At 35.0% G+C, this 19,144-nt stretch overlaps 2 protein-coding genes across 6 annotated transcripts in view; both read left to right on the top strand.

Annotated features, from left to right (window-relative positions):
• LOC109065194 (nectin-4-like) lies at nucleotides 1-16,076 on the top strand. 5 transcript variants are annotated; one of them, XM_019082199.2, is made up of 11 exons: nucleotides 1-702; nucleotides 3,340-3,552; nucleotides 4,325-4,492; nucleotides 5,477-5,755; nucleotides 8,317-8,434; nucleotides 10,517-10,668; nucleotides 11,032-11,191; nucleotides 11,306-11,381; nucleotides 12,211-12,267; nucleotides 12,381-12,551; nucleotides 13,667-16,076. In XM_019082199.2, the coding sequence occupies exons 1-11, from the start codon at nucleotides 654-656 to the stop codon at nucleotides 14,042-14,044; spliced, it is 1,821 nt and encodes a 606-aa protein (XP_018937744.1). In that variant the 5' UTR covers nucleotides 1-653; the 3' UTR covers nucleotides 14,045-16,076. The 5 variants fall into 5 exon arrangements, with proteins under 5 accessions (XP_018937744.1, XP_018937743.1, XP_018937742.1 ...); XM_019082198.2 differs by having other exon boundaries at nucleotides 7-702; nucleotides 3,343-3,552; nucleotides 13,616-16,076; XM_019082197.2 differs by having other exon boundaries at nucleotides 10-702; nucleotides 13,616-16,076.
• LOC109065197 (coronin-1B-like) overlaps nucleotides 15,707-19,144 on the top strand; it is a 15,331-nt gene continuing 11,893 nt past the window's right edge. Inside the window, exons 1-2 of the mRNA XM_042727104.1 lie at nucleotides 15,707-16,098; nucleotides 18,877-19,082. Coding sequence (XP_042583038.1) covers nucleotides 18,879-19,082 — 204 coding nt within the window. The 5' untranslated portion in view covers nucleotides 15,707-16,098; nucleotides 18,877-18,878. The remainder of the gene's footprint in view (nucleotides 16,099-18,876; nucleotides 19,083-19,144) is intronic.

A 19,144-nucleotide genomic window follows, 5' to 3' on the forward strand; every position in this document is an offset into this window, starting at 1 on the left:
GAACTCGACCATTAAAGATCTCAAACGATTAAGCAATTACAGAATATTAAACCAGTAGCTAGATTGAATCATCAGATTGGGAAGAAACACCCGGATTAAAAACTGGAAGGTTGAGTTAAAGTGAGCGCGTAACAACATGTGCGCGGCTGCGCAATGCAGAGCTGCCTTTTCCAACAGGTGTCTGTGAGAAATGTTCTTCTCTCAAGAGCTTTTTCACGCAGTTTCAACCCGAGCGTCGGAGGAATAATGGAAATACTTAGGTTTTTCCCAACATGTCGCAGATCTTAAAATAAGACGAAAACACCTTTAACTGGAGTAAAACTTTTGTGCGCTCCCGTGAGGATTTACGCATGGAGAAACGTTCACTTTTTGTTAATGGATATAGTCCATAAACATTCTGTTTCATTTTTTTGTACTTCAAATGAATTAATCGATAGCTATATTGATTCTGACCGATTTTTCTGCGCTGGATCTCCACCACCTGCTCTTCATATATGGGAGTCTCCTGTTCTCCAACATCTCCCATCTGTGATTGATTTGGAAGACAACTAGCTCTTGAGATGCACACGGTTTTCATATATTAATAATGACCATCGCATTGAGATCACCAAACTGATAACTTGGGCTCAGCTGAAAGTCTGAACTGGTGGACGATGAAGACAGTTTCATATATTCTTGCTGCGTTGATCATCCTGAACTCAGGTGAGCCGTTATTTTATGTATCATAAATGCATTGCGAGTGCAATTGGAAACATTTTCAAACGTGTTGCAGGATTTGGGGTTTAACGTTTAGGAAAGGAGCTTCACAACACGTTTACGGTTGTCTGATATTACAGGAAGAACTGGTTCTGATGACAAACTGCGAGTGTGATTCAGTTTGACAGACGCTCCCTGCTCACGCACACACACAGTCTTATGCGTCTTAAGGAGTGTTTCATGGGTTGATGAAGTTGTGGGAATAAGGGTGTGATGAATTTGAGGGTGTTGTCAACGTTACATACATTTTTGAGTGTTTTTACTGCAGTGTATGAGCTGTTCATAAAGTTGTGTGTTAAGGGTCAGTGGGTCTGAGTAGATGATGTAATGTGATTTATATACATTATGACATTTTGCTGTAGCAACATCCTAGAACATCATTCCTACTCCGATATTAGAGTTTAGGGTCAGGTTTAAGGTTATGGCCTTGAACAACAATCCAGTCAAGTTATTTTGAGATTTGAGACTGATATTGTTTTTAATGACCATTATTGTAGGTTTTAATCATTGTAAGGAGCTTAAAGCACCGATTACATATTAATTAGAAAATTGTCAATATTCATAAAAAAAATATTAGTCAAACCAATCATTTCCATTTTTGCCCCCTGATTTTAGGGGTAGGGTTAGGCAACAAAATGGCAGTCTTTAAGGATGTTGACTCAGGAACTAGTCACATTGTGATAAATCATGTTGTGTGGCACAGTGACAGAGCATCTATGCCAGAAATCTTGTCATCAAGCTTATGTCCAAGAGGCTTGTCAATACGGTTCATTGATGTAATTCGTAGTCTTTGCAAACTGGACGATTGACTGCCGCGGCCTAATGGTCAAGGATCTGGGTTACTGACATAAAGTTCAAGCTAGAGATAGAGTGACTCAGAAACTCAAGAAAATTATGGGGATTATAGCCGAATCACTGCCCTGAACTCTGACCCCAAAGCACTTGAAATGTGTTTAACACAGACAGAGAGTCCCATTAAGTGTACAGTTAATTTATGACAATAAACACAATACATTTCTTATTCATATGTGAGTCTAATCAACTTAAAGTATGCAACAGTTGTCTGTACTTTTGTGTTTATGTATTTTTTTATAATATATTATAATTGTGCTTGAAATTACAAATTACATATTGCATTTTATTTATATAATTTAATAAAATATATATTATTTAATATTTGTATTTAAAAGTAAATGTAATAGTTATATTCTTATATAATAGCTTATATTCACTCAACATTGCATGCATGCACTTTGTATTTGAATGTTTGCTTATGCTCGTCTGCCTCCCAAAAGTAATTAGCCCTGAGACACATAACGAGTTGAGCAGCATATCTAACTCTTGTCCACAAACGCTCTTCCAGACACCTGTTTGTCTCTCACCCCTCTTCCTTTCTTTTATTTTGTTATCCAGATCTATTCCCGTGTCTGTTTTTCCCAACATTAAATGCAAAACAGAACTATAAATTATAAAAAATAATAATATGCAATAGTGTAACAAGTTTTAATAGTTCTACATAGTTTTACAATTGCACGACTAATTCGGTGATGTTGTTTTAGATGTTAAAAGTTAAATCTGCTGACCCTCAGGCCACCCAAGATGTTGATGAGTTTTTCTTCATTGGAACAGAGACGTTTAGCTTTACATCACTTGCTTACCAATGGATCCTCTGCAGTGAATGGGTGCCATCAGAATGAGCTGATATATAATCCACACGACTCCAGTCCACAAAACAATGTTTCTGAGAAACAAATCCATCATTAAACAGTCACTTCTGGTCCAAATTAAGTCCATAATAACACTTCCTTCAGGGAAAATGTCAATCCCCTCATCAAAATCCACCAACATTTGTTTAGAACTGTTTCGGAATCTTTTTGCTTGTAAACAAATCTTGGTCTGTGCATATTTCACTCCTAATTCAGATGAGGTGACTTCTTTGAAGAAAGTAATATTATGGGAATAGGAATCATATTTTAGCCGAAACTAACAGTTTGATGTTCAATCATTGTAATGATGAATTTAGATGAAACACACAGCTTTTCACTTCACAAGACATTCATTGATGGACTATAGTCGTGTGAATTACTTGTGGATTATATATCAGCTGTTTGGACTCTCATTCTGACGGCACCCATTCACTGCAGAGGATCCATTGGTGAGCAAGTGATGTAAAGCTAAATTTCTCCAAATCTGTTCCTATGACCAAACAGACTCATCTACATCTTGGATTGCCCACGGCTGACTAAACTGTCAGCAAATGTTTATTTTGGGGTAAACTATACCTTTAATAACACTTAATAAAGGTAACTGAGTTTATACTTAAGAAATAATTACATGTATAGTATAATACATAATGTAAAATATTACATAGTGTAACTACTTATCCACCAATTATTTGTATGGTTTATAGTTGCAACATTAATATAGAATTCAAAAGATGTGATTTCTAACTTCCAACGGAGTTCATCCAATAGAATTTCTTTATTTGATCATATTGCTGTTGCCACCGTTTTAAAAAAGCATCTTGAGTGGCTTTTTACTTTCTTTGATTAAAACCATTATCTCTCTTTTTGTGTCTTTCAGCAGCCTGTGTAAGTGGCAAACAAGAACATTTTCTAGAGCCCTCTGAGTCCCCCTGGACTCTGCAGTCTTTGGCAGAGGAGGAAACGCGTTTACCCTGTCGATTCAATGCATCGAACAGTGAGATTAGGGTGGTGCAGGTGATGTGGATTCGAGAAAACTCAAATGGAGGTGAAGAACAGATTATCACTGCTCATTTCAGTGAAGGCCAGACAGGTAAAACTAACTTACTTCACAGATATCAAAGCTTAAACTGTTACACATTTTTTAGAATGTAATTGTTATATTATTTCATTTTACTTTACTTTAGTTTTACTTTTCATTTCTCTGTAATTATTTTGAAGCTTAATCACATTTGTTGATTGAGAATTGTTTCAAACTAAATCCTATACTAATGTTTTTCACTATGTACTTGTCTAGCTATAACAATATCCTCTATAGCAGGGGTCTCCAACCCTGCTCCTGAAGAGCTATTGTCCTGCAGATTGAAGCTCCAACCCCAATCAAACACACCTGAACCGGCTAATCAAGGTGTACAGGGCTACTTGATAATTACAGACAGGTGTGTTGGAGCAGGGTTGGAACTGAAGTCTGCAGGATGGTAGCTCCCCAGGAGCAGGGTTGGAGATCCCGGCTCTATAGGCAGCTCTGAGTCACTCATTTCAAAAATGTTACCAGTTCTGCAGGGTTTAATCTGATTTTTGGCTATTACTTGAATCTGGTACTGTACTTGTGCTTTCGGTTCTATACTCATTTTGCATTCATTTACACAGAATCATTAAGTAAGTTTTTTTTTTCAGTTCACTTTTGTAAAAATAGCTTTTCATAAAGGAGCCATTACTGCAAAATCTTTAATATTTCTTCTTCATTTTCATTTCTTTGAGATGATAAGTTTTGTTGTTTGCATCATTCTTTTTTTGAATGCTTCACAAAAATGGTCAAAAAAACAAATCTTACTGTCACATTTCATTCTGTTTCTCTCTTGCAGAAAGCCCTGCATACAGAGGGCGTGCTCGATTCGCAACCAGCGACCCAATAGCAGACTCTGCTCTGATTCTCATGGGCACACGCTCTGCAGATGAGGGCAAATACATGTGCAAAATCGCCACCTTCCCCGCTGGAAACTTTGAGTCAGAGATTTTGGTCACAGTGTGGAGTGAGTACATTAATCATAGCTACATGGGCAAACAGAGGACAGCAAACTTTTGTCATACAAAACTTTGTGACTGTTTATTTTTTATATTTTAGCACTTTTTTAGCACTTTGGAAGATCACCATTAACCACTTTTGATTATCTGAGATTGTATCTGATTTTGGTCAAGAACTGCCAACTTAAACAGGAAAACTGGCTAAAACCTGCGCACAGACTGCTTTGAAACCATCAGTCTCTTAACTCTCGTGTTCCGAAAAGAAACTTTGCGTTCGCTCACAAAACCTTCATCATGAAAGTATTATTTCATCGCTTTTGCAAGTGAATGTGAAGTTTCTTGTGGAAATGCAAAAACAAAATTTTTTGAGAGTGAATGAAAAATGTTTTATGAGACAATGCAAAAAGCAATACAATGAAAAATGTAATTTTTCCTTCCATATCATATATTTTTTTCCATCACCATGTCCCCTTAGGGGCTTCGTATCGATTGGAGTTAAAATTAGCAGAGTTTTTTTGAGTCTTGTGTATATACAGTGACTCTGCAGCAGTTAGCGATAAAACCCTCATTGATACAGGACAAGGATATAGTAAACCTTTGATTTTTTTTTATTTTTTTTTTTAACATTACCATTGTCATTTCATTCAGCATCCCATTCATGTACAGAGAAAACCCGTTAACCACAAGGCTGCCACTGCTATGATGCATGCAATTATTGTTCTCAGAATAACACACAAACATTGTCTGCGTCAATGGGAGTGATGATGGACGTATTTACCTGACAGTGTTCATTGTTGCTGTGATTACAAGATCATATAATAGCTGCTGCTTTATCCTTCAGAAGTATCGTTTACGGTTGTTTTCAAGCAGACTGTTAGAAACAGGAATGCAAACATGGAAGTGTCACTTTAGATAATTTCATAAATTAGACACTGGTAAAATATCATGTTTTTATTTGCCATTTATTATGTTTTTGTCATTTCATTTCACAGCTAAACCCATTACGTCCCTGCAGCCGTTCGTCCTGGTTGAGGGCCAGTCATTCCGTCCGGCCGCTATATGCCGTTCGGTGGCTAAGCCGATGGCAGGCCTCTCCTGGGACACGGAGCTCGCGGGTCAGAGTCAGAACCGTAGCTCAGATGGTGAAGTGGCCTCCATCCAGTTTTCTCTCCACCCTCTCCGTAACATGAACGGGCAGAAGCTGGACTGTCTGATCTGGCATCCATCGCAGAAAGGCCCAGTGAGGATCTCCAATAACCTTGTAGTACACTGTGAGTCCTGATCTCTTAACACTTATTATAAATATATATCAGAAGTGTCTGGGTCATAATTATTGTGACATTCCTTTCCCCTTGAATTCTTATTACTATAAAGAAAAAATGTAACCCTAATAAAAATCAACCTGTTCAAATTAGCCTTAATTGAATTCAGTACAATGAATACTTTCATTTATACTTATAAAAGTTCTTTAAAAATGCAATGTCTTTTAATAATATATAATTTTAAAAAATCAATTTTATAATTACCTTTTCACTACTAAAACTGGGGAGAGGAGGAATTTTGTCCTTAATTATGCTTAATTATCATTTATCACTTATTCAAAATATATTTTCTTATTTCGGACATTATAAAAAACAAATGCTGGGTTAAAAACAACCATTTCTGGGTTATTTGGCCACCCAATTATTGGACAGAACATGTGCTGGGTTATATCGGGTTGGGTTAAATTTTTGACCCAAATGCTGGATTGTTTTATTTAACTATTGTTAAAAATGACTGGGTTGGAAATTAGAAATCACACCCAGAATAACTAGAGGCAACAGTAATAATCAAAATTGAACATTTATTAATAAGCAAGAACAACCATGGACAAAAATATAAGACAAATTGACAAAAATGTAACATTTAAAAGTAACCTCAGAGCGCTGCCTCGTCTTTCCTTGTAGCTGAAAGATGTTGTGACTGATTCCATAAGCTGCCCATAAAAAAAACAGTACTGAGATTGGAGAACATATTATAACATCATGAAATTCAGTTTTATAATGAATAAAATCAGTTTGTTATATCTCATCCCTGTATGTTGTGTTGCATAAAATAAAATAATTTACAGCACAGTAAAGATTTCATAGATGAAATAAAACATATACAGACCTGTATTTGACTGAAGAAGTGCACCAATTAGGTGGCACTGAGAACCGCTTTCTTCTAAAAGTCGATGCAAAAAGCTTGTGCTCTGGTTGTTTCATCGGAAGGAGGGGGAGGGGTGTATAATCTCAGCTGTCAGTGAGATTGACCGTCTGGGTAACACAAAAACTACCTTACACTGGAAAAAACAACCCAACAGGCTCGACCTTGTGGTTGGGTTGAAAAAATAACCAAGCATTTTTTAGAATGTAGTGTTACAGACATTTCTTAAAGGGGTGGTTTTGACTGTTTTTGTTCTAGGCTTGATTGTGTTTATGGGGTGCAGTCTAACATGTTCATGCTTCGTTTTTTTTTTGCAAGTTTCCGCGAGTTCTTTTTATAGAGTAAAGAATTGTTAGTGCTATAGTTATTCTACAATTCATTTAGGCACTTCTTAAGAATTATTTTGATGTCTCATGATGTGAAACCACTTGCCAGGCTTTAAACACAAGCTGCCAATGTGCTTTCTCTTCAGAAGAAATTTTTAATGTTGTCTTTACTGCAGTATGATTGATGTACTATTGCGCCACAAGTTTTATGTGTCACTGCCTGGATATGACTCGGAATGATTGTGAATTTCAAATCTATAGAAATCACGAAAACAACTGTGAATTTTACAATGTACATGTAAAACACCTTTCCTGTTTGCTCAGCTTGCGAAATCTGAATATGATTAAACTGTTGTTTCTTCTACATACTGTATGTAACTTCCCTCAGATGTGTTATGACATGTGGACATCTGTTTATTGTCTTAATCGATACTATGACTACATTGTTTCTCTCTGATTCATCACTACTGCTGTGGTCATAATGTCTGTGCTTTGGTTGATTGTAGGAAAATTTAAATTCAAAGACATTATTTAGTCACCTTCATGTGTTTAGAAAACAATATGATGTGTCTACTTCTGCGGAACTCAAATGGGAAAATTCTCAAGAATATCCTGGTTGTTGTTCTTGTTGTTTTCCCCCAATTCGCTTGAAAATGAATAAGAACTGGAGCTTTCAAACTTCAAACAGGATGCAAAAACACCATAAACCAAATAGTTTTGGTCTGAAGTCTGAAGGCATATAGTTTTGTGTAAAGAATAGCCTTAACTTTTTCATCTGTAATAATGAAAGAGCTAACAATGTCTGAGAATGTGCTTTTGAGTCTGAACTTTTCAATGAATCCATTCATTCGGTTTACAGAATTAATCTGAATGATTCATTCACAAATTGGACAGATCTGTTTCTGTTTGCAACTCACTGACTCAGTGATCTAGTGCAACAGTTAACATCTTACTAGAATGGAAAATTATATACGCACCATTTTATGGTGCTTTTTACGTCATTTTTTAATGCTTGAAAGTTCCACTCCTCGTTCTATATGTCTGCATTGAAAAAAAAAAAAACTACCAGTACATCATTTCAATGTATCTGCTTTTGTGTTCTAGAGGAAAGAAAGTCATATGGCTTTAATTTAATTGCACAAAATTTTAATAATTCAAACATATGCATGTCTCATAATGCCAATATTAGAGTTTGTATGGGTCAACAAAAGGCTCAGGTGAACTTATTGGTCAAACGGGAAGTTCATCACAAGTTCAAACAAGAGGCTGAAAAGTGAATTAGACGTGCCTAATTGTAAAATCTTTTTGGGTACATACAGACCCTCCGAATGCATTGATATCTGGCTATGAGGACAACTGGTATGCTGAAATGCAAGGAGCCACGCTGCAGTGCAGCGGTCAAGGAAATCCAGAACCTCAGAGATTCAACTGGACGAGGTAAAACTCTGTTTACCTGCATCCCTCGATTTGTTTGTTTGTTCATCTTCCTGTAAGCCTGCCTTGTCAGTTTAATTCTGTTTCGGTTGGCTTATCTATCAGCATGCCAGAGTAATCTCTAGGTGTGGCCAAGAAGGGTTTGTAGCCTAAATTCATGAGTGAATTTTTAATCTACTCTATCAGATAGATAGTAATACTGACACTGAGAGGTCATTGAAATACACAACAGTTGTTTTTTGCATTTGTGAACAATAATTAGTCTCAATCACACGCCTATTTTTCAGCATTTTTCAGTACGAGTGACTAAGGGGGTGTAGACATGGACATTTAGATGATCACGCAATTCCTGAGACAAACATTCTCTGGTTTTCTCCTCCTCTCTGCCTCGAGTGGGGAAACCTGTTCTCTGGCTGCTCGGTGCGATTGCAAAGTAAATGAAGTAACTGTGGCCTGGTGTCGTGTTGCAACTTGTGCAGCAAAGAGACAGAGTGCATTTTCACACGGAGGGAAAGAGCGGGGGGATGAGAAATGGCTGGTGAGGGGGAGATGAGTAGGTTAATTTGCCTGCGTGCTTGTCTGTGTCATCAGATGAGTCTTACCACTGTCCTCATGCAAACTGCGCCGTGCTGTATGAAAAACATGTAACTTATAGTTCCTGGTATAAGCTGTGGACAAAGTTCTTATTGTCTACGGAAACACTGAGTGGGCCTGTTTGTGGTTTTAGCTAAATAAATAGGCTTGTCAGCTTTTAAAATGGGGTGAAATGCACTTGGTAGAACTAAAAACTACAAATCTGGCAGGTGCCAGCATAGGGAGCTTGCTTGACAGCCATCATTCTTAAACACCATGCAAGGTAAACAAAACAAAGCACTTACCTAGACTACATTCAATTCTGAGTTTCTATTGAGCTGTCACTTGAAAAACTGGATCTTGATGCAAAACCAATTGAGAACTACTACTTTAAAGCATTGCACAAAAAAAATCGTTTTTAAAAAAAAAAACAAAAAAACAATACTATTCTGACTGTATTGTGGACAAAAAAAAAATGTTTTGTGATAAAATCACTGGTTAACTAAAAGAAATACAGACCAGGGATATTCATGAAATAATTAATTTTTATGTACAGATTCCTTCAGTATAGATTCAGTTGTTTTCACAGTACAGTTAGAAAAATTTGGCGTCAGTAACACTTGAAAAATTAATATTTTTATTCAACAAGGATACATTTTATCGGTCAAAAGTGACAGTAAAGACATTTGTAATGTTCTGAAATATTTCTGTTTCGAATAAATGCTGTTCTTTTGAAATTTCTATTCAAAGTACCCTGAAAAAAAGTATCATGGTTTCCACAAAAATATTAAGCAGCACAACTGTTTTCAACATTGATAATAATAAGAAATGCGAACCAGCATATTGGAATGATAGAAGGATCATATGTGGACCACAAAACCAGTCATAAGGGTCGAATTTTTTTTTTTTTTTTTTTTATTGAGATTTATGGTTAATTTGTAAGTTTTGTTAATTGTCTGTCCATTGATGTAATGTATTTGTTAGGATAGCAGAATATTTGGCTGAGATACAACTATTTGAAGATCTGTAATATGAGTGTGCAAAAAAAAAAAATCGAAATATTTGAGAAAATCGCCTTTAAAGTTGTGAAAATGAAGTCCTTAGCAATGCATATTACTAATCAAAAATTATGTTTTGATATATATATATATATATTTATTTTTTTATATATATACGATAGGAAATTTACAAAATATCTTCATGGAACATGATCTTTACTTAATATCCTAATGATTTTTGGCATTAAAAAAAAAAATAATTTCGACCCATACAATGTATTGTTGGCTATTCCTACAAATATACCCGTGCTTCTTATGAATGATTTGTGCTCCAGGGTCACATATTAGAATGATTTCTGAAGGATCATGTTCTGGTATCAAGGACAAGTCAATATTCTGTAAATAATTAAGCATAAATCATTGGTTATGTGAAGAATGCTAGACTAGAGATTGTTGTTTACAATTATGTCTGTTTTTGATTGAGGGATTACATCATATTTCATTGTTCACACAGGAAAGATGAAGCTCTACCAGAGGGTGTGACTGTGGAAGGAGGCACGCTGCGCTTTTCCAGGCCCCTGAGCTTGACAGATCAAGGAGTTTATGTCTGCACCACCACCAATGAGGTGGGATCAGGAAAAGCCGAGATTCTAATAAATATATCAGGTGTGTGTGTATCCCACTGTAAACCCTTCACCCATATGAAAGTGCAATGCACAGTGCTGTCATCTAGTGAAATTAATATGCAACTGCATATCTCATAATCTAGCAAATTAAAAGAAAAATTAAGATTCTGTCACCATTTACTCACCCTCATGTCGTTCCAAACCTGCATTATATTTTTTTCTATCTGTGGAATGTGAAAGGAGATGTTAGGCAGAATGTACAACCTTTTCCATAAAGGCATTCTCTAGAAGAACAAAAACACAAAAGCACCATGAAAAGTCTGACTCATTCACACAAATGATGACAGGACTGTTGTAATTGAATGTACACCAGTTCATAAGTTTTGTTGCATGTTTCTTTCAGAGTCTTCTCCGAGAAACGCATCAGTGAACTACGTGATGATGATTATTATTGCTGGTGTTGCTGCAGTGATTGTTCTCACTCTTATCATAGTGATAATTTCAGTAAAGCGCTACTATAAGCGCAAAAATCAACAACTGGCTATAGAGCTAGTCGCAAAAAAGTAAGTAAATGTGTCTTTCTGAACATAGAATAATTTACATGACTGGTCTGATTATGAGAATTTGTGTACTGCACACCTGTACTTCAGTCTGTGTCTGTCTCGCTCTCTTTGTAAGGAGGAAATCAGCACTTTATCAAGACAAGCCTCAATTAGGAGAGTCCACTCAGGAAGCACGGACAACAGATACTCGGTAAAAATACATATATACACATCAAAAATGTTTATTGATAATGCAAGGTCTGGGGTCAGTAGGATTTTTAAAATGTTATGCTCACCAAGGCTGTATTTATTTGATAAAAAATGCAGTAAAGCAGTAATATTGTGAAGTTTAATATGTGTTTTTTTAAGTGTAAGTGTAATTTATTCCTTGATGGCAAATCTGAATTTTCAGCATCATTACTTCAGTCTTCAGTGTCACATGATCCTTCAGAAATCATTCTAATATGCTAATTTGCTTGCTGCTAAAGAAACATTTCTCATTATAATCAATATTGAAAATAGATTTGCTCCTTAATATTTTTGTGGAAACTGTGATACTTTTTTCAGGATTCTTTGATGAATATAAAGTTCAAAAGAACAGCATTTATTTGATATAGAATTTTCTTGTAACATTACAAATGTCTTTACAGTCTGACTAAAAGTATTACTTAAAAAAACAAAAAAATCTTTCTGACCCCAGATGGTATGGTAGTGAATGATATGTATGAGTATATACTGAATAAATATGGTTTTATCATTTCAAACTTTATAATCTTCCTTTTATGAAATGTTTTATTTGACAATTTTAGTGTTTTATTTGTTTACTGCTTGTACTATCCTGATAATCAACATTATCAAATGTAATGACATTTATACTTTTTTTTTTAATTATTATTATTATTATTATTATTCTACATATGGCTTAAGTATCTAATTTGCTTTTCGGGCAACAGCATGTATGTATACAATTACTGTATGTATATTGCAGTATATTATATCTTCCTCGCTCTCATTTCACTGTCTCTGTCTTCTTTTAAAAGGACAACAGTAATCCTTTGAGAGTTGAAGGGACGATACGCACAAGTCTCTCTTCACTGGTTTGTCACTCTTTTCATGCATCATTTCAAAAAACACTATATATTCCAGTCACATTCTGTACTTGTTTGATATGATATATACACATAAAAACCCAAAGCGTTTACTTTCACAGGATCGTCCTCGCTCCAGGGATAGTCGGTCCACGCTGGGAGGGGTGGATTCACTTGGTCGCCCTGCAATTTATAACACGTCCAGAAGAGGTCGAGACAAACTGATGGACAGAACTGAAAAAGAAGTTCAGCTGATGATAGAGTCTTATGAGCAGGACAGTAACATGTCACAGGTATGAGATAAGTTTCATGAGTCTGTTTGTGCGGTTGATCTATATTTCCACTTTCACAAATAGAGCTTAGATTTGTTGAAAAAGAACAACCTTCCTAAAGAAAATAGCATTCATTCAGATCAGAAGAAATTATCTTAAATTAAATGATCAAAAACATTTTTTAGCCGTGTTACTTGCTAAGTAATGGTATTTAATAATTCTGTGCTTGCTAGTTTGGGAGTAAATGTTGGTTTGTGGTAATTGGGAAATGTGTATGTCCCATACACTATACTGTTCAAAAGCTTGAGATTAATCTTTTTTTTTTTTTTTCTGAAAGAAATTAATACTTATATCCAGCAAGGACACATTTTATTTTATTCTTTTGAAAGAAGTGTCATGGTTCATGTGACACTGAAAAACAAAATAATGTCTGCTGAAATCTCAGCATTGCCATGAATAAATTATATATAAAATTTTTAAATATAGTTATTTTTAATTGTAATATATATTGTAATATTTCACAGTATTACTAATTTTACTGTATTTTTAAAATCATGTACGTGCAGGCTTGGTGAGAATTTGGAGTTTCTTTCAACCCCAAAATGAAAAAAAAAAAAAAAAAAAAAGAAATGAAATGAGAAAATGACATTGATAATTGTAAAGCTGTATTAATATCCACCCACCATTTATTATTAAAAACTTGTTCTATGGTTAAAATTAGCCGCTTTCATGATTTGTTAATATTATGTTAGATATCAGTTTATCTGTGCCTTTATTTCTTTAAAATTAGTAACAGAACATCAGAATGTACCCTAATTTTATGACACCTTTTCTACTGTTTTACCCCGAATTCCATGCAAATACTTTAATTAAAACACATTTTTTTATTAGTCAATAACGTGCCATATTTTGCTGTTTAACCCCAAATACATTGCAAATAAAAATAAAAAACTTGTTTATGCTGTGCTACTTAAAGCTTTAGTAACTCTCAAAGGTTTAGTAATGCTTACACAGTTAACATATGCTGTATCAAATAATCGTGCATGTGAAATGCTCATAATCACGTTTACACTTATGCGATACAGGAAACCCAACTTCTCCCTCCTCTCCATCCCTCTTCTTATTCAATGGAACAGGCTGTTGAAATTGTCCGGTCTAGGAACGGCAGCGCCATTCTCCCAGCAGAGGGGAGGCCGCAGTCAGGAGGAAGCAGCAGAGGGCATAATTCGCCCTTAGTATCCATGTACCCGACTCTTACGGATGAGGAGGAGGAAAATTCTGTTAGCCCTACGGATTCAGGAGTCCACAGAGGTCTAATGGAGCCTGATGGATTTGAGAACGGCGGCAGCGAGACGGCGAGTTCTCAGATATCTGAGGCGCTATCCAGTCATTTCGAGCGCACTAACGGCACGCTAATGCCCAAGTCAAAACCCAATAACATCCTGCTCCCGGCCAGCACAACACACTTCCTCTCGCCGCATAGCCCAACTATCCACAAAGCTCAGATCGTTTAGAGTGTTTGTATGGAAACGTCCTTATAAACACGGTTGGTATTCCAACAGAAGGATGCGTTCCTCTGTAATTTCACTCGACAAGATGCTGTGTCTGGGCAACCAACCCAAAAATGGATCTTTTGTATGAAATTTTATATGACTGCATTCTCAAGGTGGCAAAAACATGGACCGAATGACTATCAGGCCATAATCTAAACTCAAAGCTGGAAAACAATACCAGCATTACTCAAATAACTGTGTAATCCGGATCTGGGACGCTCGAGTATTATGGGTCACAACATGTGTTTCAGGTGCAGATTAACTAGAATCGGCGAGTTGAGCTCCTCTGTGTGACCGGCAATGGATTAAGATCTTTTTTTTTTTATTGTTATCACAACCTAAGGCTTCACTTGAATTGCTGTTGAGGGAGAAAATACTACATGAACCGTTTCCTGGTCAGTTAATCCTTCACTGTGACTTTTTGACCTTGATGTCTACAATCCAGAGATGTACAAATGGTGTTCTGATATATTTTTTTTGAATATATATATATATATATATGTGTATTATGTATTTTGACAGGAAACTACCCACTGCATGAATAGTATTATGAAGTATTGCTGTACCTTGTTTTGAAAATGGCTCCTGCATGTTCACAGAATGTCACTGTATGTGTGACACTGTCATTGTTTACAACATTTATACTTCATTATGTACTAGTGCTTTAAATGTATTTAGTTTTAGTAAGTGGGCAGTTTTACCGCAAGCTCCTGAGATACTCTTTTGAACTTTCTATCTAACAAAATATAAAGCCATGGGTCCTGATGGTAACTGGCGTATTCAGTTCACTGCAGTGTATGGGGTTATTAAATCAACCCTAATTATACTGCATGCATCTTACATGAATTTCAGAAAACACAATGTTGAATCAGGACATTATTGTTCGGTGCTTTTTGCTCTAAATTTAAAGGCGTGATGAGAAAAAAGGTACCATATCAGACATAATTAACACCAAAATGTTACAATAAAACTGGGGTACTTTGGGGGTACTTTGTTACTAGCCACCACTGTCAAAAAATAATGAATTATATAATTTATTATGTTTCACAATATTAACCATAAGTTCAATAACAACTTTATTAACGATGGTATTACCTTGGTACATTTTTGTAAACTGTCCCCCACCGCGCTTGGCTCCTGGTGCAGGAAATGCATTCAAGAATCACTTTAGGAATGTTTTTGCGTGACTTTTATTTTGAATTTCAACCCACAGGATATTAAAAATCCTTTTTATGCCACTGTCATTCTGCATAGAACTGCATTGCAATTAAAGTCCTCAAATTTACTAAAACTGTCTCTAAACGTGGAAGAAAATGAAAGAAACGTTTGATACCTTGGAAATGATTTATTTTGTATTCAAATACCCTTTTGTTAGCAGGTTGCCTCACAAAAAGAAAAAAGAAAATATTTTATTAAAATGTAAATAGTGTTTTAAATTAGTATCTTTTGCAAGTGCACTCTAGTCTAGTACACATTTCATTGTTTCTAATAATACAATTTTAAATGGTCACAAAGCGCTCAGAAGGGGACTTTTATTTCGTCAACAAGGCGCATCGCCATTCGTTTTGATGACTGCTCACCGCGGCGAGCTTCACACCTCGCTGCTTTTAATTCTAGGCACATTCGCGGAGGAATTTACCATCCATCATCTTTTCTCCTTCAGTCGCGTCGACGCTCTTCCCGATTTATTTTAACTTCCTAAACTGTACAGTTTTGTATAAAAGCTTTGTGTGTCTTCTGAAAATATACACTAGTGCTGAAATGTGTTTTCCCTGGTGATATGGATTAATTTGTCGATGCCTGCAGAAATTGCCTGGACATAATTGTTCCACCTGACCATGCAGAGAATCCCGAGGATGACAACACACTGCAAGGATTAGTGTAGTTTATAAAGATCACTGCATTTATTACATACATCCTATTGTTATACCGGAACCGCTGTATTAATTTTAGCAGGTTTTTCTAAGGAAAGGAACAGGGAAGAAAGGAAAGAAGAAGGAAGCCCTCAAGCAGAGGTACAGTGCACTGAATGAATGTAACCAGATCATGTGTCATCGTCATCAGCGCATTTTTGCGTTACATTCAGAATGTGTTTCCGCATTTATGCGCTGAAGGCCCTTGATTTAATTTAATTTGCCTTTATTTTATTTTATTTTATTTTATTTTATGAATGGTTTAACAACGGGATATTATGATATGATATTATATAGCGTTGTTAATTAATTGTACAAAATTGTATAAACCTTTTTATTTCTATATAATATATATATTATATTATAAAGTAAAAAAAAAATGTCTGTACAAACACACACACACACACACATATATATATATATATATAAAGTTCATACAATTTTATACAGTTGTTTATATTCAATGTCTTGTGTGACCACTTTGACATCAAATTGGATTCCTGCATAAAATAATATTCCCCTAAATAATAATAATAATGATATTTTAAAACAATTGCTTATTTATTTGAACAAAAGAGACTTTGTTGAGACTTTAATTATTATTATTTTTTAATTACACCATGAATATTCTATTCAGAAATTAAATTCATCATAGAAATGTTATTTCATTCTAGTATGAATTGCCTTTTATGACTCACTGACCCATATAACAGACACGATAAAGAAAACTGGAAATATCCCAGGAAATCTCGCTCCTGGAAAGCATCTTCAGACCACAGTTCACATGTCACAGCTTTAGGATTAACAAAGTTGTAAGCTATTTATAGTGGGATGTTTTCTGTTTTGCCATGGTTTCATTGATTCGAGTCTTATCACATTAGAAACAAAGGGTTTAGGGAGGGTCGATGTGTCCAAATGTAGTCTATATTAGAATATAAATGTAATGTAAGGTGACCGAACATCAGACCTTAAATGCTGATGGTCTGTGGTTTCTGACGTGAGCTGTGTCATGTTCATCCCTGCACAGTCACAGACACTTGAGAGCCGCAGCCTTCTCGAGTTTCATTCGACAAGAGGGGCTCTCACTTTTACCTCAATACTTAAGCCTTTCTGACCTAATAGCCTAACGTTCAATAGAACTGAAAAGTAGATAATATCACATTTAATGTGATGGACCATATTATTGGGAGCAATTTTAAGATTATGTCCAAAAATAAACCAGGGTTTATATAATTAATTGGAATAGTAATAATCATTTTTTCATGTTTTTGAAAGAAGTCTCTTATGCTCACCAAAAAAAAAAAACATTTATTTGAAATAGAAATATTTGTAACATTATAAATGTTTATACACACACACACACACACACACACATATATATATAGTACAGGTCAAAAGTTTGGAAACATTACTATTTCTTGTGTTTTCTGAATATGTGTATTCGGCTCATCAAGCCTGCATTGATTTGATCAAAAATACAGAAAAAAAAACAGTAATATTGTGAAATATTATTACAACTTAAAATAATAGTTTTCTATTTGAATATACTTTAAAAAAATAATTTATTCCTGTGATGCAAAGCTGAATTTTCAGCATCATTACTCCAGCCTTCAGTGTCACATGTAACATCCAGTCTATCACATGATCATTTAGAAATCATTCTAATATTCTGATTTATTATGAGTGTTGGAAACAGTTCTGCTGTCTAATATATTTGATGAATAAAAGGTTAAAAAGAACTGCATTTATTCAAAATAAAAAAAAATTATAATAATATATATTCTAATAATATATTTTCTTTACTATCACTTTTTATCAATTTAACACATCCTTGCTGAATAAAAGTATTGATTTTATTTAAAAAAAAGAAAGAAAAAAAAAATACTGACCCCAAATTACTGACCAGTAGTGTATATTGTTATTGCAAAATATTTATATTTTAAAAACATAGCTTTTTTTTGTTGTTGTTGTTGTTTACTTTTTATTCATCAAAGTATCCTAAAAAAGTATCACATGTTCAGAAAAAATATTAAGCAGCAGAACTGTTTCCAACTTTGATAATGAATCATCATATTAGAATGATTTCTAAAGGATCATGTGATAATGATCCTAAAAATTCAGCTTTGCATCACAGAAATAAATGATAATTTAAAGTATAATAAATTTAAAAACAATTATTTTAATTGTAATAATATATCACAATATTACATTTTTTTTTCTGTATTTTTGATCAAATAAATGCAGGCTTGATGAGCAGAAGAAACTTCTTTCAAAAACATTAAAAATAGTAATGTTTCCAAACTTTTGGTCTGTACTGTATATATATATAAAAGACTTTTTTAACTTCAAACTGGTTGATTTTTTTGTATACAGTGTCTTTTGCATTTTTTTGCTGTTACTAATATCTTATTTAAATCTTGTTAAAAAGCTAATAAAGGCCTTTAAAGCTTGTGTGACAACATGCCCCACTGCTGGGTCACATAATGAACTTGATACAGTGAACTGTATCTTTTTTGTTGGACAGTAATTATGGTATTTTTAACAGCTGCACAGAACATTTCAGAATAAATGTGAGTATAACGTAAACACGTGATTGAAGTTTGAACATTTCCCATTGACTTATTGATGTCATTGCAGTATTTGCATACTGAATTGTGATTGGTCTTTTTTTCTTGCATGTATTTGCACACCGAATTGCAATTGGGTTTTTGCTCTCCTATTGTTACTATACAAATAATCATGTCAGTTTAATCTTAAAGTCTGTGTTATTTTATGATTTGTTGAGAAATATATTTGCTTTATGTTATACTCGTGTAAAAATATGCCATGATTGATTTATTTAATAATGATTAACGTTATATGCCACTGTTCTTCACACAGTCATGTCCTTCAGGAGGGGTGTTGTCAGGCAGAGTAAGTTCAGGCATGTGTTTGCTCAGGCTTGGAAGGCTGAGCATTGCCTCGATGATGTCAGAGTATCGCGCGTGACCTGGGATGGTCCGCTGTGCGCTGCAAATCCGAAGTTCATTGCTGTTGTCATTGAGGCCGGAGGAGGCGGAGCCTTTCTTGTGTTACCGCTCGCCAAGGTTGGCATGTGTGCTCTCTTGCAATAACAATGCCCTGAGGATTTACAGTTGGTATTTTGCAT

The sequence above is a fragment of the Cyprinus carpio genome, chromosome B7 (assembly GCF_018340385.1).
Source record: "Cyprinus carpio isolate SPL01 chromosome B7, ASM1834038v1, whole genome shotgun sequence".
In the NCBI taxonomy this organism is placed as follows: domain Eukaryota; kingdom Metazoa; phylum Chordata; class Actinopteri; order Cypriniformes; family Cyprinidae; genus Cyprinus; species Cyprinus carpio.

What these genes read in the sequence shown, in the direction of transcription:
- LOC109065194 (XM_019082197.2), top strand. Translation starts at nt 654, where the DNA reads ATGAAGACAGTTTCATATATTCTTGCTGCGTTGATCATCCTGAACTCA. An exon ending in CAATAACCTTGTAGTACACT is followed by an intron (nt 5,756 to 8,316) that starts GTGAGTCCTGAT and finishes GGGTACATACAG; the next exon opens with ACCCTCCGAATGCATTGATA. An exon ending in ATAGAGCTAGTCGCAAAAAA is followed by an intron (nt 11,192 to 11,305) that starts GTAAGTAAATGT and finishes CTCTCTTTGTAA; the next exon opens with GGAGGAAATCAGCACTTTAT.